The sequence below is a fragment of the Calonectris borealis genome, chromosome Z, assembly GCF_964195595.1.
Source record: "Calonectris borealis chromosome Z, bCalBor7.hap1.2, whole genome shotgun sequence".
In the NCBI taxonomy this organism is placed as follows: Eukaryota; Metazoa; Chordata; class Aves; order Procellariiformes; family Procellariidae; genus Calonectris; species Calonectris borealis.
This window is the reverse complement of record NC_134352.1, coordinates 84,718,914-84,742,244: the sequence shown is the minus strand read 5'-3', so window position 1 is coordinate 84,742,244 and position 23,331 is coordinate 84,718,914. Positions and strand designations below refer to the sequence as shown.

At 46.1% G+C, this 23,331-nt stretch overlaps 1 protein-coding gene across 2 annotated transcripts in view; it reads right to left on the bottom strand.

Moving 5' to 3' along the window:
- The window catches only part of LOC142075873 (NAD-dependent malic enzyme, mitochondrial-like), a 36,494-nt gene extending 24,962 nt beyond the window's left edge, over positions 1-11,532 (bottom strand). For both annotated transcript variants that reach the window (XR_012671043.1, XM_075137904.1), the window contains exons 1-2: positions 11,399-11,532; positions 3,848-3,973 (exon numbers count right to left, since the gene is read on the bottom strand). Coding sequence is in view for 1 of the 2 variants with exons in the window: in XM_075137904.1 (XP_074994005.1) it covers positions 3,848-3,955 (108 nt within the window). In the remaining variant the exon portion in view is untranslated. The remainder of the gene's footprint in view (positions 1-3,847; positions 3,974-11,398) is intronic.
- Positions 11,533-23,331: the final 11,799 nt, after the last annotated feature.

The following is a 23,331-nucleotide window of genomic DNA, read 5'->3' as shown; positions in this document are numbered from 1 at the left end:
TAACAGAAATCGAATGTGTCAAAAAACAGCATGTTGAGAAAGGGCACTGGCAGGGGAAAAGAGCATCTGCTTTTAGATCTTCGAGTTCATACAATCTTTCTTGACATTCTCTTGTCCCAGCCTATTTATTTTGTCCAACTAGCTTTAACTTTGGGTTGGGTTTTTTTTGTTTGTTTGTTTTTTATTCTGAATTGGAAACACAATGTTGGGATATTTGCCAGAAGTTAGTAAGGTCACATACATCTTTGTTAAGAAAACTGATTCTTTAAACAAAGGTAATCTATCAGAGTTTCTGGAAGTATTCAGTAAGGCATAGATGAAAACAAATTGGGCTGAAAAAGCTGGGAATGGATACAGATAAAACTGTGATTAATGGTCTAGCTAAATACCACATATGAGAAGATAACCACCCATACGGAAAATAGACACTGGGACAGTTCCTCAGGAATTGGTCTGGGATTAAACTGCCACTTGTGTGACACCGGCAGTGAATTCTTTTTTAAAATCTATCATGTATTCCCACGCACATGTGCCCAGGCATATACATAAATACACATATGTGTGCATGCATGTGTGTGTTTAATGCAATGTCCTAAGGATATTTGCTGAAGCTAAAAATTTGAGAGGCATTGTCAGTACAGGGGAACGATACTAAAGAATGAAATAACCAAACAATATTGAGGAACAGAGTAATAGAAAAAGGGGTAATGGAATCAACTGCACAAAATACAGGCACGCACTTAGACAGTAACACGAAGAACTGACGCCGCAAGGTAGAAAAATCACCAACTAAAATACAGAAAGTGTCACAAATCATTCAGAGTCACAAATTTGCTGCAAGCACACAGAAAGCAAACATACAAATAATGTTACAGGTCACGTATTTTCAGTGAAGATAAAGACATACTGACGCCACTCTATGTGGCAGAATGGACATCGCCAAGATCAGGGATCATTTACTCATGCATCATCTGTTCTGTGCTGGAAGAAGAAATCCTGGCCCTTGAGTGAGAATCTGAAGCATTACCACAATATAAAGAACAATTTAATTGCCAGTACTAAACAAATGAGATCGTCCTAACAGAGTTCTAAGCACCCAACAAGCTTAAAATGCTGCCTTGGCACAGCAGGGAATAAAAGGCATAGCAGAATAAAAGGTCTTGAAGCCAATTAACTGTAATTTGAATCCCTATCACAGAGCAGAAATCAAACATCATGGAAGATCGTAAACATACATGGATGCCAGCAATGCAGTTACAGTATGTTCTGCAATTGTTTGGCTGCAACAGCAAGGGCATTACCGATATAGCTCATGACCTTTTCTGAGCCATCCTGACAATAAACACTTGAAAGCTGGCCTTCAAACATAAAACCCCAAACCAGTTCATGTAGGTGTAGTATGTACCTGCAAAAGACTGGTAAGGGTGGGAAAGAAAAGAAAAAACCAAATGGTAAGAGAAAAACCTACTCCAATGGCAAAGAACTGGAGCAGATTAATTTGCACAAGGGGAAGGGGTGGTTTTCTGTTAGTGATGCTGCCATCTTGCAGTTCTTATTTTAGGGCCCACGTATATTAAAGGAGACCAAATGTTCTGTAGAGCTGATAGGGACTGTAAAAACTAAACATAAGCAACTAAAACACAAGTCATAAAATGATGTTCTCAACAAGCTGCCAGCAAGAGATAAAGTCCTTTATCTGTGCCTGTATGTCTATGATATATATATGCACATGAGGCACTGTGGGCAAGAAAAGCACAAAGGGTAAAGTACTTTCCATATTTAGTCAATCATTTATTTCTCTGCTGAATTTCCAAAATACATTTCTATTCAGATACTGCATCCAGTATCAAGCAGTATCACTTAGCTAGCTTACAGACCCATTCAGACAGGTGCCAGCCTTAAAAACTGACTGATACAACAGAGCCGAACAAATGTGGAAAGTTTTTTTCCTCTCACAGGCATAATTTCTTAGAGACATTAAAGAATTAAAAAAAAAAAATTAACTGCTATTAATAAGCAGCTCTCTGTTCTTCCCTCCTCCTCAAAAAAAAAACCCATAAAAAATACTGCATTGTGCTCAGTCCACCAGAGAATTCCAGGCTTAAAAAAAAAATAAAAATTAGAAAGATATTACCACTAGAAAAACCATACGAAATGACCTATTGTGTTTGTTTCTGAATACTGTTGCATAATCAGCACTTGGAAAAGCTTACAGGGCTTGAAATAATTTCCACTGGCATGTCAAAGTGTTTATAGCTCAGAAAAGTCTCGAGATAATCTGATCTTGACAAATCACACCAATCTATCCTTTTCTCCTTCCCCAACACGGCAATCCCAATTTTATTTTTGCAGTCAGCCAGCCTCGAACTTCTACAGCTCTCTCTCTATATACGCAACCTGCATTCATGCAGTATCAAGGCATCTCACACTACACTACACTGTACCAGAAACAGTAAGAAACATGAAAACATGACTACAGATCTTCTTGTCTTCTTCCTTTCTTTTCAGGACATTCAGGAATCACTTTTGCCAAAAGAAACATGAGCAATTCTCCCTGTAGTTATGGGCAACACACAAGGAGATGCAGCTTGCAGTTCCTAGCTTGATATCCTCCCCAGATATTTTGAGCCCACTGGCCAACTTCTAATTCTGACAAAAGGAGAGGGACAAAGAAAAGAAGGAAAAAATAAAAAAGAAAAAAAAAAGATTTTGCTGTGCAGAGGAAAGAGCCAGCCTAGCCCTTCTACTGAGAGAAAGGCTCAGGGTTATGTGGCTGGCTTGCCAGCTGGCCAATTTATAGCAGTACGTGCTTCTTTGCGTCTAGGCAAAGGGGATGGGGGGGAGAGGAGGAGTCGGGGCCATGGGCAGAAAGGAAGGGAAGGAAATTTACAGTGGTGGGGAAATATAAAGCATTACAGGAGCGGAAAAAAATAAAATCAGAGAATGGGGAAGAGAAGAAAAGCCAGACATTAAAAACATAGGATAAAACTATGGAAGTGCAGCTTCCGTATCCCCATTGCTCAGGAAATACCCTGTCAGAGGCAGCTAGATTTGTCACCTTTATTGGTCACTTCAGACATCTTGGATCAGCTACCAAAAGCCCTCATCTCATTTCTTACTAGCTTTAGTTTACACATTAATTGTTTCAATATTCCTGAAGGCTACTACTATTCCAGGAAAAAAAGAGATTGGGGATGGTATTGTGGAAATAGGAAAATTTTTGTGAAGGGGTAAAAAAAACCCAACTACTTTCTTAGGAGAAGTTCCTCCCAATGCATGGAATTAACATAATGTCTCTACCTCCCAGCTAGCTCCATTCAAGGCTTATTTTTAGATGCTCTCTGCCTGACTCTCTGCACAGGGATGTTTCTTACTGATATGGCTCAGTCCCAATTCAGTCTTGCAGAAGAAAGCCAGGACTAGGACATAGAGGCTAACACTTTCTATCACTAGCAAGACCAAATTCAGAATTATTTTTTGCAAACTATGAAATAAGACTGTTTATCTGCTAAAGCTTTACTTCAATTCAACCAGCCCAAAAACTAAGCCAGTAATCAGCAAGAATCAGCAACTCTTCATTTGGCACAAGGAAGCAGCAGTATTGATTGTGCAAACCACAGCAAACCAGGGGAAATGCAGGCTGACAGAAGCAGAAGGTGTTATTGGAAGTCCTTGTACTGTAGGTGTCCATGTAGTAAACTCGAAATGATCACTGACTCCTCCATCTTCTGTACCCTTTTTTGGCTGTGGCCCAGTACACCTCCTGGAGGTGGTTTAACCTTGGAACAAGGTCCATTGGACGATTACCGGATGAAGATAAGATATTTGATAATCACACACTACCAACCTTGTTTGTTCGTGGGTTTAACATCAGTGGCTTGCCTTTTTCTTTCGTATGTGCGCTGCGACATGCCATCGCACAGGGAGTGGCAACTATTCTGAGTCGGGAGAACATTTTTTTTTTATACTGCACCTGGGAAAAGGAAAAGAAAATCATTCAGATACAGAGGCAGTGGAACTAATGTCCGTATGTGTAGGCCATTTGTTGTAAAAGAAACAGGTACATTCTAGATAAGACTCTTTGCTCTAACGCTGTGATAATAACCCAAAATTGCCTTGCGGCAGCCCGGAAGACAAAAAAGAAGGAAGGCTTTACAATGACGAGAGCGCATGAGTGAGTGCAGAGAACATACAGGGATACTAATGTGAGCTAGCATTATGCTGTGGGCTGCAGTCAGCCAGCATTCACGAGGTATTGTCTTATAGCTGCACTATAAACCCAGAGCAGAATTGCCATTAGCAAATATTAACCTTCTGTGGTGGCCCTTGCAACTGGCACCAGTGCAAATACCAGGGAGGACAGAACGACTTGAGCTAGTGCAGCAAGAAAACTTAGGCTGAGTTTCTCCAATAGCTTTCTTACAATGAAATCTTGTGGCCTGGACAACAGAAAGGAAAGAAACTATGTCTATCAGCATATTAAAACTACATTAGAACAAAATGTAGAATGAAAATGGTCAAAAATTCACTGAACTCTGGATTCCATGTTTAGATTTTTTAAATTCCAAACCTAAAAAAAAAGGTTCTTTTCAGAGATAATATATCCTTTTCAATAAAGGATATGTTTCCCTAACAAAACAAAAAATTTGTTAGTACCACTCAAAAGCTTAGTTCTTAATCTCGCCAGGTGATAACCACTCTCAAACCCCTTTTATTCAACTATTAATTGCAAGCTCTTTGGAGCAGAAATTATCATTTATTACATGCTTGTATAACGCAGTACCACCAGGGAATGTGTACTGGACTTGTCTCTAAACATTATTTCACTAACACAGAGAGACAGTATCAATCACAGCGAGACCTTACACAGGACCACGGCCCATATGAAGACACGTTAAGATGGCAGGCCAGAAAGGACAGACGTACACAGCTCGGGGAGAGGAAGAAAGTAGATCCCTTTAGCAATAGGCCTATGCCGTCAGTGGAGGAAGGCAGAGATCCAGGATCAGCGTGGCAGGGAACCCCTCTCCCTCTCCATTGCAGCAGGTGTGGGTGGGGGACCCCTGCAGCCGGTGCTCCATCGTCCCCTGGCCCAGCTGTATGTTCACATCCAAGACACACACAAGGACAGTACAGCAGGTACGAGACATTTTTAAGGAATGAAATGATGCATGGTTTGGATTTCTAATTTCTTCCAGATGGAAGGCAAAATTAGATTAAGGAACAAAACTTCATTATCTTAAATATAGCCTGAATACTTTAGAAGACCTTTCTATAATCAAATTTACACATAATCAGCTTTTAAGATGGCAGACTGATCTTACAAGCTACAATCTGAGGATTTTCTTCAGAATCTTTCCAAGCATTAGAAGAACATGCAAACATCTAACATTTTTCATCATCAGTTAAACCCGAGTTTCTCTTCTACCCATTATGAAGTGTAGAGGAAAGCAGCACTGACATTCAGTGGGATCCCTTTCTCTCATCCCTTATTTGTTTAGGCCTTGCAATTGAAAAAAGTTCCACTCAAAACCCATGTGTTTAGTTGTTTCGTGGTAAATAACATAAATTTACTGCGTGGAGACAGGAGGAACGGAAGCCTCGCCAGCACTACAAACAAATGTTGCTTTTAACATGATAATTCCTCCCTAAACCAGCTAGCGGTGGACTAAATACAGCTGGTCTGCCAGAACTCAGGGCAGCTGAAAATCAGGATCAGATAAGCAAAATTGCATTTGTGCTGCAAAACAACCAGCCTTTAGGAATGGCAAATTCAGTCTTAACTGTTTTTAATTCTGATTGCTCATTTGCCATCGTTACACAATTGCGAGTCCATCTCCTCATGCACGTGAGGCTAAAAATGATCTGCGATTACAGTGGCGAAGCAAACCTCAGCCCGCATCCCATCAGTCTGGTGTTAGGGTGGCTTCAATCTGGCATGAGCAAATACCTTAAACAGGGAATTAAAAACTAGGCCAAACACCACACCTTATCTTACTCTAATTAAATTTAAATTACTTCATTGCAATTAATGAGCATTTAAGAACCAAACAAGATTGTGGCCCAGATTTCTCCTAACTTCATCAATTAACTCTCTAATCAACGAGAGAGACAGACAGACAGAGACTTTTCAGGGGTGTGATTCAAACCTTACAAATATTACTTTCTTCTCCCCTCTGTGAGAGAGGAGACTTGCTCCTCTCCTCTGAGGTGTCGTACAGGCACCTAAAATGATTCTCTTGGTGAAGGCGTCTCAGATGCATTCAGCAAGCAGGAGAATCAGGCTTCGTTTTCCACTCAGTCCCTCTGTTTAGATCCAAGAGATACATCCCAGTTAATTTATATCCAGCATAAAACCTGACTGGTTACTCAGTCCTGAGCTCTCGTTCCCCTGCTCTTCTAATTGTTTCCTATTTCTGTTTCATCTCCCGTCTTGCACATCTCCTCTAACTCCTTTTGTCGCAGGCTTTTAAACATGTTTTAGCAAGAAACTGCCTCCAAAACTCTCCTTAACATGACCTACCCTGAAACCACAAAGCAAGCATCCTTCCCCATCCCCTGTCCATACTCGTCTGCAGAAGGGCCAAGAGCTCTGTGCTTTGCCCGCGTGGCCGTGGCCCTCCATGACTCACCTACCCTCTCCTCCCGGCTCTGCTGGCCACCAACCTGGCAAGAACAAGCCACCCATCTGCCCAGGTCCTTCTGCTTCAACAGTCCTAATTCCTCCTCGAGAATATAGGCACAGGACAATCCAGTAACCCTTACGATTAAAAATCAAGGCTACATCTATACATGCCACTAGTGGTTTAACGCTTTTTAAAACAGAGCTCCCAGGCTGACTCCGCTCACGCCCAGCCGAGGCTCACAGGATGGCTTGAGCCAGATGCAGCACTGGGGTAGCCATAAAACCGGTTCACACCAGGAGTTTGGGATTACAGCTAACAGCTTCTCAGATGAAAGATACCACCAGACAATAAAAATACTTCAGATGCAGCACGGTCCGACTGACAGCAAATAAGCTGCCCTGGGCAGCTCCACTTCTCCTCTGGCCTTGTGGAAAAGGAAGAAGGGACACGAAGCCTCGTGCCCGGTGGCTCGGATCCACCAGCCCCGTTTCTGGGAAGCACTTCAGGCAGACAGTGAGCTGCAACGACAGGTCTGCAAGAAAGGTCCCCAAACTGATACCTGGTGTCAAGGAGATGAAAGGGTTGGGTCATGCTGCTTTGTGGGAAGGTTTTAAAATGGTTTATGATGGGTTTTGTAGAAGAGAGGCCAGGCGTGAGATGGTGGTACTTTAACTGAAAGAAAAAGGAGAGATGATTTGGACAGTAGGGGCTGATAGAGAAGGGGGAAGGATGTCAACTGAGGGAAAGACGGGGGGTTGTAAAGATGTGAAAGCAGATACAGAGAGGACTGAGGTTGTGCAATGTCCTGTGAGGAGGAATTGGGAAGAAAGCAGAGGAATTGAAAGAGGAATAAAATTCCTCCTAAAACATGTGTCAGCATATCCAGAACAAGGATTTCTTTCTTCTTTTAGTACTTGACAATGGTAAGGACTAAACAAGACTGTGGTGCACCACTAGATTCAATCCAATACAACTGGTAATTTTTGACTTATTGCCACATACATGCTGTGTCACAATTTAAGAGAATTAAATTCTTCAGCATACCAGATGACAGCTCTCTTCTGTGCCTTATCAGGAGGCATCTGGCCAGGTCAAACTAATTACTAATACTGCACAAGTGCCCTTATCTAGGAGCAAATGTTTTGCTGCTGCAATTATGGATTTGTTAAATTGCAAAAGCTACTTTTAAGGGAAAGGTTCATCGTACTTTTAAAAGGTACAATTACATTGCTCAGAGAGTCAGGAAACTCAGTGTCAATTAAAGCAAGGTCTGCTTCAATTACTGCACAGGCTGGCTGACTTGTTGATTATACCTTAATACTAAGGAGTATCTCTCAGTGGACAGTAACTTATGCTTGATGACTTTGCAGTCTTCCTGCCGTTTGAAGGATGGCTAAACATAAATATACTTCAAGTATTCCTGAAATCCTGCGTAAATGAACGGTTCCAGTCTTTCTTTCATGTACAGAAATTACAAAGACCTGTGTGTTAACAGGAGCTTGTTCTTGGTAATACAAGCTGGGACTATTAATTCAAGACCATACAGGTCTCACAGAGTTTCCAATCTTTCTGGCCTCAATTGCTTTTGTTTTATTTAAGCACCACTGCTCTAGGGCCAACAAACATTTCCTCTTATATATCCACAGCAATCTATCCTGTGAGTCTGCACTACCCCGAGTCTGGTGTGGATGCACCATTGCATTCCAGTCTTTTTTTTTTTTTTTTTTTTAAATAAACAGACAAGCCTTGCCTATCCAAGCATGACACAAACCAGGCACACATTAGCTGGCTTCATCACTTCAGTAATAATAAAGCAGTCTAAAATTATTACATTAGGCAAGTACCAACTATAAATGTGTCTCCCAATGAGACTTCTACTTAAAGAAAGCAGCTTTCCCTGCACCCGCCACCCTGCAGCAGGCGCTTTGCAGATCAAGGGGGAAGGGGACACTTCCATTTTACAACGGGAGCACCCCAGTGCGGAGGAAGGAGCAGAGAGATGAGGCTGGGCGATGCAGTTCTGCACAGCAACTCAGCACCTCTGACTCCCCGAGCTCAGCAGATGCTGTTGGGGGAAGTTAACAGAAAATGGTGGTAATAATATTTCGGGTTCCTTCCAGCAAAGTCCTGAGCTGTTATTTTAAAGGACATTTCTAAGATACCTTGAGATCTGCAAAGTAAAAGGAACAATCATATGGGGAGTGTTACTAATAAAATGTTCAGCAGTGATGAGCGGCCATTTTGGAAGCAGATCTTGAAACTACTTTTCTTCCCTCTTATTCTGAGGCAACCAATTCAACAAGGAGAAAAGTTAGATGCAGAGTACTTAAGCAGAGTAAGTAAGTTCACAATTTGAGGCTTGAAACTTTCTGCAAATAAAGCACACTTAGGCGAATTCAAACGAGAATAATTTCAGAACACCTTTGTAAAAAGAGCATACGTTCTCTACATTACTTGAAATTTTAGCAAACGTCTCACAGCACAACTAGAAAATAGGACTAAATTGTTTGGTGTTGGAGTCTTGGTTCATAAAAGCTCTTACCACACAACATCAGAGAGCTATTTTTTTATACATTAATGGATCTGACCTAAGTATTTTTCTTAAACATCAGAAAGTCCATTATCTTGTACTGTGGAAACTGCAGCAGCAGTATTGTTGGCTTACTCTGACAAGATGTATTCACATTCTTGATTTTATTCCATTTGTCTTACTGGGAGGGCTCCCAGTAGTAAAGCTAAGGGCATCTATGTGTGTGGGAAAGGCCTTATCCTGCAGAATCCTCAGGAAGATTGCAGAATAGTAAATTCCTCCAAATAAGCAGAAAGCCACTGTTGCTTTATTCTGAAGAACTGGCACACAGCTGTATTAGAGCTGTTTTCTTCACTTCAAAAATAAAGATTTTTTGGATACAAGTTGAGAGAGAAACAAGGATGTTCTCAACAACCGCTGCGAACTCACAAAAGGGAATTCTTCCTGGGAGAATAACTCAGCAATAAGCACAGAGAAACTGAGCTGCTTGCTAATACAGTGCCGATCAGGTGAAGTATAAGCCTGTCAACCACTTATAAACCTTGGTGTGCACTACAGTTAGGACTTAAAAAAACCCCAACCTGCTCAAATTCAGAAGAATCTGAAAAACTACCCATACACAGTTAGTTACCAGCCCAAGTAACAGCAAAATGTTCCTTCTGTTGCAATAAAGGTGCTGCCACCAGTAGTAAAGATGAACATTCAATTAGTACTCACTCAAGCACGGCACACTAACCACGCATTTTGACAGCGTCTTAGTTTGCAGAAGAAAAAGTTTCAAACCTTGCCTGCACTCACACTGCTGACTCATAACGCTACTGCACAGGATTATCAGAAGTTTTGTCCCGGGACTGTAACACACACTTTCTCTTAAAATACATGCTCAGGCTAACTTTCTGTAGACCTGACCACGTCTAATAGAGCCAACAATATGTTAGACACTGCTGGCTGTGCACACACACAGATTACTTGCAGAGTTTCATACTCTGCCTAGCTCTTTGTATTACCCACGTGTATATAAACATATATAGAAAATTTCCCTTTGCTGTTCACTACTAACTTTTTGCAATTAAGATCACATAGATACCAAATAGTTAAGAGCTTTCTTGGCTGCAAGATCGACCTTTTTTTATCAGCTTTTATCAACATTGCTGCATGTTTTTGGGTTTCTTCAAGCAGTTAGAAATTCGTGCCATGACATTACACACCAAGTTGCTCAGAGACCAGCACTTATCTTGTACCGTTTAACGTTACGGTGCAGCGAGGCCAAGAGGAGCACGGGACCTACAACGGTGACATTTCAAACAGCCACCGCCACTTCTTTTAACAAATAGCCAAGAGGCAAAACCCAAGGAGTGCAGAGATTAGCTCTAAAAATACCAGGCAGCCTGACGGTGTTTCCTCTTCCAACGCCGCACCAGCAGCTCTGCTACCTCCCAACTTTTTCTCTCTCGCTTTTACGGCCGTGCCATAAAAGTTCACCGCAGGTTGAAAGTCAGCACGGGGACCAGTGGCCAACGCTGAGGAGCTGCAGAAGCAGCTGGGCCCTGAATTTGGCGAATTTGGGGGAGCATCTTCCCCGGCTTGACCCGAGGAGCTGCTACAAACGAGAGGGGTGGCAGCTGAATTCGTCACCCATTTTGACAGCTGGTAAACAAGCACCCCTGCACGGCTTAGGCAGCCCACCTCCTGTTTCCTCCGAGGCAAAACAGCCGCTTTCGGTGTCTTCCACCTGCCGCCGGGGCCGGGGGCAGCGGGCCGCGGTGGACGGGCGGCATCCGCTGCCCCCGAGGGGGCTCCCCGCAGCAGGCCGAGCCTCGGGGCCTCCCCACAAAGGGGGCGAGCTGCTGCTTCGGTACGATTTCAGTCGGCCCCAGAGGACCGGAACGAGGGACACGGAGCTCCCTCCACCACCCCCCCCCGCTCCCGGGTGGGCCTCGTGGCCCCCTCACGGCAGGACGGGGCTGGCCCCACGCCTGGGCCCGCCCGGCCCCGGTCATGCCCACCGCCGGCTACAGCTCGGTGGCACACTCGAGGGCACGAAGCGAACTCCCTCTCCTCACCCTGGCAACACGCAGGCGGCAGGGCCGGGGGAGAGGTTTCATAGGGGGGGAGGCACTCGAGGAGGAAAGGCGGCAAAGGGTCGAGGCTCTGGAGAAAACGCCCCCGAGATACGGGTTTGTAAAGAGAGGCCTTTCGTACGCCATTGCAATTGTAAAATTGTTACCAGAACGGGATCTACCTCCTCCTGCGGCTGCTGCCCTCTGAGTGATGCTGGCCGAGGACCTGTTTCTATTGTGCAACAGCAGCTCCCATCCGCCGGAGCTCCGTCCGCCTCGGAACCCACCACTGAATGGAGCAAACAAGGAGGCACCAGGGAGGGACACCCCGGAGGGCGGGGTGTTCCCCATGACTGACAACCCGACGCAGCCAATGAAAAGGAAGCCGGCTCGCCGGCCGACGGCCGCGCTCGGCCAATGAGCCTTCTTCCCCGCGGCTCCCCGCCCCGACAGAGGGGAAACCGGGCCAGGCGCGGCCGGACGCGACCTGTTATATGTTAATTAGGCCAGGCGCGACAGCGAATCAGCGTGGAGGGGCGGGGCGAGGAGCCCGGCAGCGAGGGGCGGTGCTCCAGAAACGGGGCGGGGCGAGGGGCTGTGTGAGGGGACGGGGGTTGTGAGGGGACGGGGGACTGTGAGGGGACGGGGGCCGTGAGGGGACGGGGGACTGTGAGGGGACGGGGCTTGTGAGGGGACGGGGAACTGTGAGGGGATGGGGGACTGTGAAAGAAGAGGGAACTGTGAGGGGACGGGGGACTGTGAGAGGAGAGGGAACTGTGAGGGGACGGGGCTTGTGAGGGGACGGGGGACTGTGAGGGGATGGGGGACTGTGAGAGGAGAGGGAACTGTGAGGGAACGGGGGACTGTGAGGGGACGGGGGACTGTGAGGGGATGGGGGACTGTGAGAGGAGAGGGAACTGTGAGGGGACGGGGCTTGTGAGGGGACGGGGGACTGTGAGGGGACGGGGCTTGTGAGGGGACGGGGGACTGTGAGGGGACGGGGCACTGTGAGGGGACGGGGGTTGTGAGAGGACTGGGACTGTGAGGGGACGGGGGTTGTGAGAGGACTGGGGCTGTGAGGGGACGGGGGCCGTGAAGGGATGGGGGCCGTGAGGGGACGGGGGACTGTGAGGACTGCTGGGTGGCACGCGGGATGGTGGTGGGGGCCGCAGGAAACAGGGTTCCTCCCGGGTATAGTTACTTGAAGCAAGATGGATGCCGCTTCCCAACGGTCAGGGCCACAGTGCTGGATCCCCTACGCCAATTAGGGCTCCTCAAAACATGGAGAGCAACAGCACTGAGGAGTTAACCTCTGTCTTGTGTGTTGCCATACAAAGCCTGAAGGGCCGGAATACCCGTAACGCACAGCACATTGGATTAAAACAGAAGACTTGGCATAAGACGGTGAGGCAGCTAACGCTGCAGGTCAGCACTAAAATTGCCAAGCCCAGGAAAGAATCACAGTCTGAAAAAGCATCACTTTTCATAATAACATAGGGCTGTTTGTCCTAACACTAGTCTCACCTTCTCAATAGAAATTATACTCTTCCCCAGCTAAGCTTTCACAGCGTTTGGAGAGGGAAGGTATGACGGTATGAAACGTGGCCACTCAGCTCATCTGAGACTTCGTCCGTCTCCTCCCCAGCCCAAACTCTGAGATGTTTTCCAGTGTTGCAAATTGTGATGCTCTTAATTCTCTGCTGGCACTTAATGTGATTTAAATTGTTAGATGTACGAATGAGCACTGTGCAGTTAAAAGAAGCACAGTTGCTATAGTAATGGTAACAATAAATATATAAACCCACTTAATCAAAGCCTCCTCTTCTAATCATGATTTTGAGGTCTGTCATGAAGTGCGTATTCTGCTGCTTTCCCCCCTCCTGCATGACTGTGATGGCTTTGAAACATTTCTGAATAATGTGGTGCTGCACCTGTAAACAAAGGAGATTGCTAAAATAACATACAAGGTCATGACTTTGTGCCTGGCTAAAAATAGCCCAAATTAAAGGCATTTTAAAATGCTGGACTTCATACCCGAAGAGCATAAATTAGTATTGCTCTAAACTCATGTCATTTTAGACTGGTTGAGGATCTGGCCCAATATATCTAATGAACAGTTAATGTCTTGCTGAAATATACTGCATAACACTTCCTTGTGAAAGAACGACTGCCTTGAAAGCTGTGTTGTAATTAGTCCTAGAAGAGAAAAACCTCCACCCCAGGGAATGGGATTTGGCAGGGCTGCAGGATCTGAAACTCCCCATTTTTAACAGGAGAGAGATCTTTCATTTCTAGACAGCACACCCGCTACTTTTGCACCAGCGTTTTCTCCCAGCACCTCTTTGGTATCAGTTAAATTAATTCTCAAATCCAGACTCCAATCCACCAAACCTTTTTCAAGCGACAGGTCGCTGTGGAGAGGAGGTCTGGACCATGCTTCGTGCCTTGTACAGGTGGGCACCAGCATCCTGGAGCGATGCCTACTTCCTGATAACCCAAACTTGGCTCGTCCTAAGACAACGGGGGTGCTTTACGTCTGATCTATACAGACAGCAACCCCATGTAGCGTGGGACCCTGCTTTCTCAAACCTGTTCTTCATCTCATGCTACTACATAGCCACTGAGTGACTTACATTTATAGCTAATTCATGCAGCCGCCTGTGCTATAGAACAAGAGAAGCAGTCATTTCTTCTTCCTCCTGAGGACTTTTATCACCATATTTGGTCCTTAACACAGAAGAGTTTCTTTTGGCGCACATGATGTTGTTGCTTTGCTGTTGCCAAGAGAACAACTGGGAGCCCTTGGCATTCCTCAACCCCTTAAAGCCAGCGGTCACGGCTCTGCTATCTCTCTTGGCTGTACAGGACAAGCCTCAGGCAGTTTCACAGCTCACTCATTACAGGGCGCGAATTCATTCAGAAATTTTTGATACAACAGGAGACTATTGGCTTATCGTAGCAGATCTCCCACACATACGGGCCATTGCGTTTTACTGGGGTTCCTCTTCAGAGGAAGCCAGCGGTTTGTGCTGAAGTAAAATGCATCTCCCAAAAGTCATCCGATCGCAGTTTGAAGGTATACATCAAGGTGGTTTTCTTAAATCACTTCCACTGTCCTAAAACCGTGCTGTATTTCCCATTTGAGTTTTCCTGGACTTTTCATTATTTGCTGCTTGTTCTGTCTCTCTCTGCTAAATCGCAGTTGGATACTTCCTGTTTCATTTTTCTCATAATAAACCTTACAGATTGTACCAAGTCTGTCTGATAAATTAAACAGAAAACTTTCGTTTCCCATCTTTGAGATAATTTTGTCTCTCCTTTTTGTAACATTTCTAGTTTTTCAAATATTCTATTTAAAGCAACACCACCAGTGCTGCACCCAGTGTTCTTGTTTTTTATATCACTGATTCTTAATGTGAATTTAAAAAAAAATCACTTCTCTGTTCTACTCACCTAGGTCCAGGGCTCTTTTCCTTCCCTCCATAGTGCTGCCTCAACACCTACGCTGTCACTCCCATAAATACACTGATAATGTAGCTATATATACACAACTACTGAACAAATAATTATTTAAGCAGTCATGTTAGTTTTTATCTACCTCCACGCTCAGAAATTTTTACAGTAGAGACTGGCAGACAACCTATCTCTCAGGAAGAAAGCTTCTGTGGCTTGATAAAAACTGGCATCTTCACCCTCCACTCTTTATTCCTCTTAAAAAGTGCTGAGGGTTAACTATATGCTTAGACTAATCCTCACATAAAGAGATGACCCTACTGACTCTTCTCATTTACATTATGAGACTATAGCAGGAACTAGGCAGTAAAGACAATCGTTACCTCAAGGCAAGGTTTGTGAAGAAAAATAGTATCTTTTATTAGACCAATTCCACTAAAGGATATTACTTCTCTCCACAAACCTTGCCTCTTTTACATCTTTAGAGCAACAACACTGCTAATTACCTTTACACCGTTTCCATTATTTTGATTCTACTTCTGCCTAGTAATTTTGTTCTATCTTTTAAAGTTATTCTGCTTGAAATTTCTCATGTAGCATTTTTGCAATCAAATACGTCCAGAGTATTCTCTGGCGCTGAGGCCAGCTCGCATGGGAACAGCCCACATCCATGCTATTAAAGTGTTTTACCATCCAAACCAACATTCACATGCAGACTGTATTTTGGGAATAGTGTGCTAATTCCCACACTGTCTCCAGCAATTGTTTGGGAAAATGCTAGCTGGCCTGATCCAGAACTATGCCTGGGATTGTGCTAACTATTTAACAGTGTAGATGACAAAGCTCCAGCTCCTGGGGACATTTTGTGGCACTGTTAAATCTGCCTTGATTAGGAATGACGTTGCTTAAACATATATCCATACGTGTCTGTAAGTCTTCCCAGTTAGGGAGCTTTGGTGTGCATGGATACAAGTCCCTCCCCTCCTTGATTAGTTCCTTTGTCAGTGACTCCTATAACTGTCATTGTAGGTTAACAAGTCTGGCATTTGCTGCTTTTTAATTTATGTTTTATTTTCTCTGCTTTTGATATGGAGCCTCTTTTTAGGCTGGTGACCCGTTTGACCTCACATCATCAGTTGCTTCTACTCTGCTGAGCTCCAGAACAGCCAGGGACGTGGTGACAAAACCTGACATGGTCTAACCAGGTAGTGTTTCATTTTTCTTTTCTGGCTCTTCCTCCGCTTCCTTCAATATTCCGTTTCCTCAGTCCACCTTCAACACTGCCCCACTCTACTTTACTTATCCTGACCAATGACCATCTCCTCCCCTCTCATTTTTGCTCCGTTAATATAGCCACACAGCAAGTAGAGATACAGTCACAACTTGCACAGATTTACCTATACTGAAGCTAATCTGTCCACCACGGTGGGGGCAGAAGCAAGTGCACTGTAAAGGAAAGGCTGCCCAGCTCCTGCCTTGCAGAGACCTGGGGCAGAGACCACAGGTACCACACAGAATGGCCTTCACAGGGGGAGGCCACAGCCTTTTTGGTGCCTTCATCCCCTAATACATTTACTTTTCTGCTGGGAATCAGGGTAAACCCCTTCCGCTTCTCCACTGCTGTTAGTTGTATTAGTTGCATTAAAACCAAGTAGATTTGTATGTGCTGTGGTGACAGCTCTCAGCTCTGGTGCAGACACACAGTGACCCTTTCCTACACCATCCTCATAACTGGAAGCTTTCTTCCGGAGATCATTTACAGCACCCTACCTCTGCCCTTCGGAATCATCTTCCTTGACATCACGTCTTATATTTCTTCTCAACTGGCTGAGCTCCTTAATTGTCTTGATGGAGGGACAGAAGGACACAGGGCCTGAACTGAGGATGGCAATTTAGGCTCAGGAGAGAAACTGTGTGTCTTTAATGTGCCTCCTTTAACCACAGAAGTAAGCAATTAATTTTCATCATGAGGCTTGAATGGTTTATCACTCTGCCTCCCTTTTGTGTGATTATCCGGGAGGGGGCTGAGGACTAACGTAATCCTCGCAGATATTCCATACTTGCAGCTCCGCAGTGAAAACAGCAAGTAAGATGAAAGTGCAGCTTTGTTGATAGAATTGTGTGGGCGGTGGGCCCTACTCCGGCGCAGCAATGTCATTCAGGGCTTGCATCTGTCCACATCCCCGACCAGTGTAACCGTATCAGCACAAGTCTGCAGCATCAACTCGTGGCTTTGAGACCGTTAATTCAACCATGAAGTAGAGCAAGTACAGAGGGGAAGGACTGCCCTCTTCTGATGGCTCAGTATATATCGAGTTGGGATTGTCCTCCCTTTGTTTGACCAAAGCGGGTATAAAAAGCACCAAAATCTTAACACTAAACTCACTATGAGTTTAGAAGTCCTAAAGTCCCACTGACTTCTGTTAAACTGGAAAGAGGTGTTACTCAGATGCCTCAGGGGAGAGTCTAACCCCACCAGTAAGGGTTTGGTGACATTGTTATCTAAGATCTTGAAATCGGCATACAGCCCTTTTCTGTCTCTCTCTCATCTAAGACGGTGTGTATGTGTACTGCAGAATGAGAATGGACCTCACAGGGACTGATCAGAGCCAGCGTTGAGACTTGAAAGTTAAAGGATGGGTCCCATCAGCATATGCACGCTCGACGACTCTTGCTTCTGCTTTAAACACTCTCAGCCTGGGCTCCCAGGCAATTACACTGGTGTCTCAGGCTTGAAACTCTCTCTAATGAAAACAGTGTGCTTTTGTCTCCATATGGCAGTGACAGCAAAAATAATAGAGAAACCTGCAGTGCTGTGAATGGGTCTCCGATTCTTGACAGTTTCCACAAACAAGATTTTTCTCTTTTCTGAGAGTGAGGGAACTTGAGTCTCTTGAAAATTCAGACCTATTTAGCTAGCAAGGTTTTTTTTCCAGTTTAGGCTTATTTTCCTCAATCCAAAGATCAGGTGGGCTGAGGCTGAACGAAGCCACTTCTGAAAGGCACTTGAGGATAAAAGATGGCATGACACAGAACTGCAGAAGCCACAGATCTCACCTCTGCTCTGAGCCTGCTGGCCAGAGGTCTAAAGGCAGCGTGCTGAAAGATGAAAGCCATCAGGCAGCCATCACAGAAAGCTGTTAGGAACAATTTACCCTCAGTAAATCTATCTCAGTTGTTCCTGACCACCTTTATCCACTTCAGGTGCTTGTAAATGGCTTCCAGGAGGATTTGCTCCCTTTTCTTTGCAGGACCTCAGCTTAGGCTGCCTGACCTGCAGGCTTGAGCAATCCCTTCTGTCCTGCGGAGGGTTTTGGGGTCCCTTTACACCCCTGCTGTTATTCAATGCCTTCATTTAAGGCACTCCCAGGGCTGCTCCTCCACCGCTCCCAGAGTCAGTTGAAGACAAAAGGTGCTGGCAGTCCCTAATTGGGAAACTGCCAGCAGAAGCTGTTAGACGCTGTCAGAAACAAAACAGATGCCAACCCTCACCACAGCGGTTCCCCCGAGTCCCCAGGGAAAGCGTGTGGCCAGGCCTGGAAGCAGGCAGGCGGGACTGCAGTCAGTGTGCATTTTCTGCATGATTGAGCCCAGGAGAGTCACTTCATTACTCTCCCTCAGTCTCAGTCATTCCCCACAGCTCCTGCAGACTGCAAATTGCAGCCATCGGAGAATACTCACAGGGAGAGCAGCTGTATGTGTTGCGTTTTGGATACTTTACTTTCTAGCAGTGCATACAAAGGCCTGAAAAACAAGACATTGTACTCTTTCAACTGCTGATAAACTCGTGTAAATGTGAGCTGTACATTATCCCTGTCCCAAATATTGGGGGGTGGGGGTGTGCAGAGTTAACAAGCAAACTGGTGGCAGCACCAGGTTACTGTTCAGAAAGATTTGGACTTCTTATTTTGAGCTCCCCTGATAGATCACATGCTTCTCTCTATGAGAGAAAAAGCAGTCTCCAACATGATTTTTAAAATATTGCTACAAAGCATGAGCCTCTTGGGTTTTAAAAGCCGCCTAATTTAGCAGGTACACCTATCAGTTCAGTCCCACCTGGGAAGAGGTTCCTCCCTTCTGTCTTCTTTGTCAGAGGGTGCAGTGAATGTACTGTCAAAAGCTGAAGATGGGAATTTATATTTTTTAGACACATTGATACAATCCAGGTGGCCTCAGCACCTGCGCAGTGTGGGCTCAGGTCACCAGAAACAGCATAATTTCCTTTTCTGTTCTAACCGCTAAATACCAACCCAGGAGAACAAAGTGCTTAGCCACATGCATGCATGCAACAAAGCACAAGAGTCATCTGCATTGACTTAAATGACTCTGCTGATCTGCTTAATGAGGGTGAGGCAGAAACAGGTTGCCCAGAGAACTTGTGGATGCCCCATCCCTGGAAGTGTTCAAGGTCAGGTTGGTCAGGGCTTTGAGCAATCTGGTCTAGTGGAAGATGTCCCCCCTCCGGCAGGGGGTTGGAACTAGATGATCTTTAAGGTCCCCTCCAACCCAAACCATTCTATGATGACGTGCTTAAACACTTTGCTGGAGAAGACCTACCAGATGCGATTCAGCAAGACAAAGCACCTCCTGGCTTCATTCACAGGAGCGGGGACTACTCACCACCCTGCAAGCCCAGACCTATAGCCGCTCCTCACTGCTCACACGTATGCCAAATAGGTGTGATCCTATTATTTCTCCCTGCAGGTGGAAAAGCTTGATATCAAATCACCAACGGCTGGTACACCCTTGCCCTGCAGCTCTTCTGCACATCACGGGTACTAAAAATGGAATTCTGCTGGAGGATGTAAGGTCACAGAGGGGCTCTCACCCTGGGTGGTGTCATCAGTTTGAGTGCCCTGTGGAGGGTTGATCTGTAGGTTTTAATCCAGGTGAATTAGAAAGGCCAGGAACCCCACTTTTATAAGCTCCCCTGCAGAGGGCAGTCCGTCCTTGCCTAACACAGCTCACAGCTCCAAGAGCTGCACAATTCTGAAGTCAAACAGACTTTTAACCAGGAAACACAATTCTTCCCACCTGCCTGGTGGCTGTGAAAAAGCTGCCCTCTGGAGCAACAGCCCTGGCTTGGGGACATCCTCCCAAAGGAGACCCGTGTCTGGCTGCAGTTCTGCACCCCAGACACCCCAGATGCAAACAGGCCTCCAGGACCTGGTGGGAGTCCCTGAATCCACCATTCAGCTCCACTTCTTCCATCTGCCTGCTCAGCTCCCTACCCATGGCTTCCTATGGCCCACGGTTTCTCCCTCCACCCTTTCTTTGCTCTATCCATCTCCTCAAAGAGCAGATCCTGGCTCTTTTATGGCAGGTCCGGCAGGAACCTCAGCCAGAAATGGAGTCACAGTAGCTGTGGGCTGGGTGTCTGCCCTTCCCCTGGATGAGCTGGTACAGGAGGTGGGTTCCCTGCAGGCTGCCTCTCGGCCCACTCATGATATCTTCACTGCCCTAAACTAAATGATCTTTAAAGGTCCCTTCCAACCCAAACCATTCTATGATTCTATAAAAGCTTAACTATTGGAGAAGAAAACCAGAGGATACCTCACTCTTTTTATCAATTGGTCTAAAAGCATTTTTTTTACATCTCCCATTTTACAGATGAGGTCAAGGACACAGACACACACAGAGCTGGGGTGATTTTACCCCGGGCACACAGACCAGGGAGGAGCAGGTTGCAGAGTGAGCCCCAGAGCAGCGCTTTGCCTTGCTCCCAACCACCGAATTGGGAAATAAGGGTTGGCTAATGGAAACCGAGTATGTGCACAGTGATGCTCATCTGAAAATGCAGCAGCACAGAGAGACCACGCAGCTCCTGGGGGTACAGCTCGAAGTGACAGGCGAGAGGATGGAAGATCTTGGCATTTACTGGCAGCTACTGTGTTTGCAGTTTTGAGGAACATCATTTAGAGCAACAAAGTACCTGCTGCGGGAACGGACCCTTGCCTGGCAGAGAGATGACGAACAGGTCTTGCCCATGTCTGGTTTATAATGAGCCAGTTCAGTGGGTGCGAAATGTCAGTCTGTGTCTCTGGAGACAGAGAAGTCACAGCCAAAAGAAGAAACTAAGGCTCCTGCTGTTCGGCCCCTCTGTAAATGGCTCTGTGATTAAATATTTCAGTTTGTTGCTCAGCAGTTCACAGGCTAACATTTTTGCCACCGTTTCCCTCAGTTTCCCGTTTGTTTTTTTCATCGGAGACTGAGCGAAGGCACAGCCTGGCTGAGGATTAAGGGGTGACATGCAAATAAACTGCCACTGCCAGCTCCCTGCAGACACACAACCCCACATGCCAGCACTGTCTGTGTTCCCAGCCAAGCCTGTCCCTCTGCCATGGCAGGATGAAGCAGCTCACCCAGACCAGGCAAAGCCCATCCGGCTCCAGCGGCACTCAGGAAGGCGGTGGGGTGCAGCTCCAGGAGCAGATAGTGGGATTAGATGCACAGCAGCCATGTCCGAGAGACAGCATGGACCATGCACGGGCAGTGTGAGCCCCTGATTTGCTGCTAATTTTGGCAAGAAAAGCTAATTTCTCTGCATCCTTTTGTAGGAAGAGAATAATGCGCTATCTTGGTTGGTGGGACCACAGAAGGCTCCAGCTGCTCAGCATGCTGAATTAGTGGCAGAAGCACTCCAATGTAAGGCCTTGCTTTGCTGCAGTGACGGCCTTTTCAGCCTGCGATGAATAACCATCATATACCGTCTTCTCTGGAGAGAAAGGCTTTTCTTCTTCCTTCCTTTCACAGCTGACAGTTGCACAGGATTATACAAGGAAAATCTGGAGGCTCCTCCAAATTGTTTTTAACTGTTTCCAGGAGGGTTGTCTCTTGTTTCCAGACCTCCCTGGAGACTGTTTATCTACACTGGATGGATGGCAGGAGTCCGCATGTCCCTCTTGCCTTGCCTAGTCTTCCTCACACCTGGCTGTGCCAAATGATTGACTCTTGAGCCTGAGGAGACCTTCTCAGTTGAAGGTCTCCTCCTCCCCAGCAGTGACTACTTTGGGGACTGATAAGTCTTCCTTGGTAGGATGCGAATGCTGCCCATCCACAAACATGGTTAGGCTCATCAAACTCTTAAAAATAGGGGCTACTCACTCAGGAATGGAATAACTCAAGTATCAACCACCTCCAGCAAGCTGAAAAAGCAGGTGATTTGTACGTGGACAGCTCGGATCCTCTGTGCATTTGCTCTGTTGTATCCCAGGCTCCTGGTGTTGTTTTTATTCCTACAAAAATGCCAAGAAGCTCTCATCACGGAGAAAGAATTCACATCTCCAGAAGCGAAGGAGGCTGAAGAGATGTGGCTGAGCTTTGTGATGAGAGGGAAAGATGGAACTATAAGGATGGAAACAAACCTTTCCAATCCTGATCCAGAGGCTCCCCCAGGCATTCAGCACATGAAACATACATTTCTATATGTGCACAGGCGCACAGAAAATCTGCTGTGCCTGGCTAAGCCCAGTTCATGCACATGGCACGTTTCCTTTCACCTTCCACCTTCCACGACGCTGTTGAGTGTTTTAGAGAAGGACTTACCTGGATGACTGGCAGCTTCCCGGCACCCATGAGCACAGGTCCCTTGCAGAACAGAGCAAAAATGCTTAGGGCTGAAACCATTTCCTTCCCTTACTGTGCGTTAGTGCTCGGCAGGGGAATTTCATCACCCCTGTACGCTCACGTGCTCTCTTCCTCATCCCATCTCCCATTGGCAGTGTGCTTTCACTGTCCTTCTCGCATGGGGAGATGCAGCACTGAACTTGTGTAGGGCAAGAGGCTTTTTGCTGTGGCTCTGTCCTGGGAACTCCTGGTGGCACTGAAGCTGTTAACAGTGGCCAGCAGGAGTTGGGGGCAGACAGCATATATTTTTAAAGGGAATTTTTGATTATTAAATTATCATTCCACCACCTACTTCACCCCATCCATCTGACATCAAGCAGCGGGGTGGCTGCATGGAAACACGCCAGCGCTGTCTGTCCCATCACCCACCCCCTACACAGCCAGATGGAGTAATTGGAGTTCAAGCTGTTCCATTGATCTCCACTTCCCTCCTGAAGTGCCAGCGGGACTAACAGAAATGCCCCAGGATTTTGAAATAGTTACTGCAATAACCATGAAGAAGCAGCCAGTGGTACTGCCTGCTCCGTCCCGGAGCCACACAGCTCACCGCCGGACGCACGGCGTTCCCAGGGTGTTCACTAACCCAGCATTGCCCTTCTTGCACTGAAATGTCAACGTGCAGCAGAGGAGAAATGGCAGGGGAAAAAAAATGTGAACACGGTCAGCATTGCACCCTCATCTGTTGAGTCAAAACCCAAACTGGTTTCCATATAGTTAGAAATGTAGACCAGCTCCTTTTAAATAGTTTGAAGAATTGCCCAGTGGTGCCTTGCTGGTTTTTGGTGGCAGTTATGGAAGGAACTGCCCTAACAGGCAGCGAGGGATGGAGAAGCATGGGCCACGGCAGTGAGACAGGGCACCACCACCAGCTCATTCCCTCCCGTTCCCTGTGCACCCCTGGCGGAGCTGGCAGTCGCTAATGGGTGTCTACAGGTCTACAGACGAGGTGGTGGCAGCCCCAGGTGCCCAAGCAGCCCGTGCCAACGGGGGATGCGAGATAGGGGTGAAGGCTCTGCAGAGTTTGACAATTTTGCAT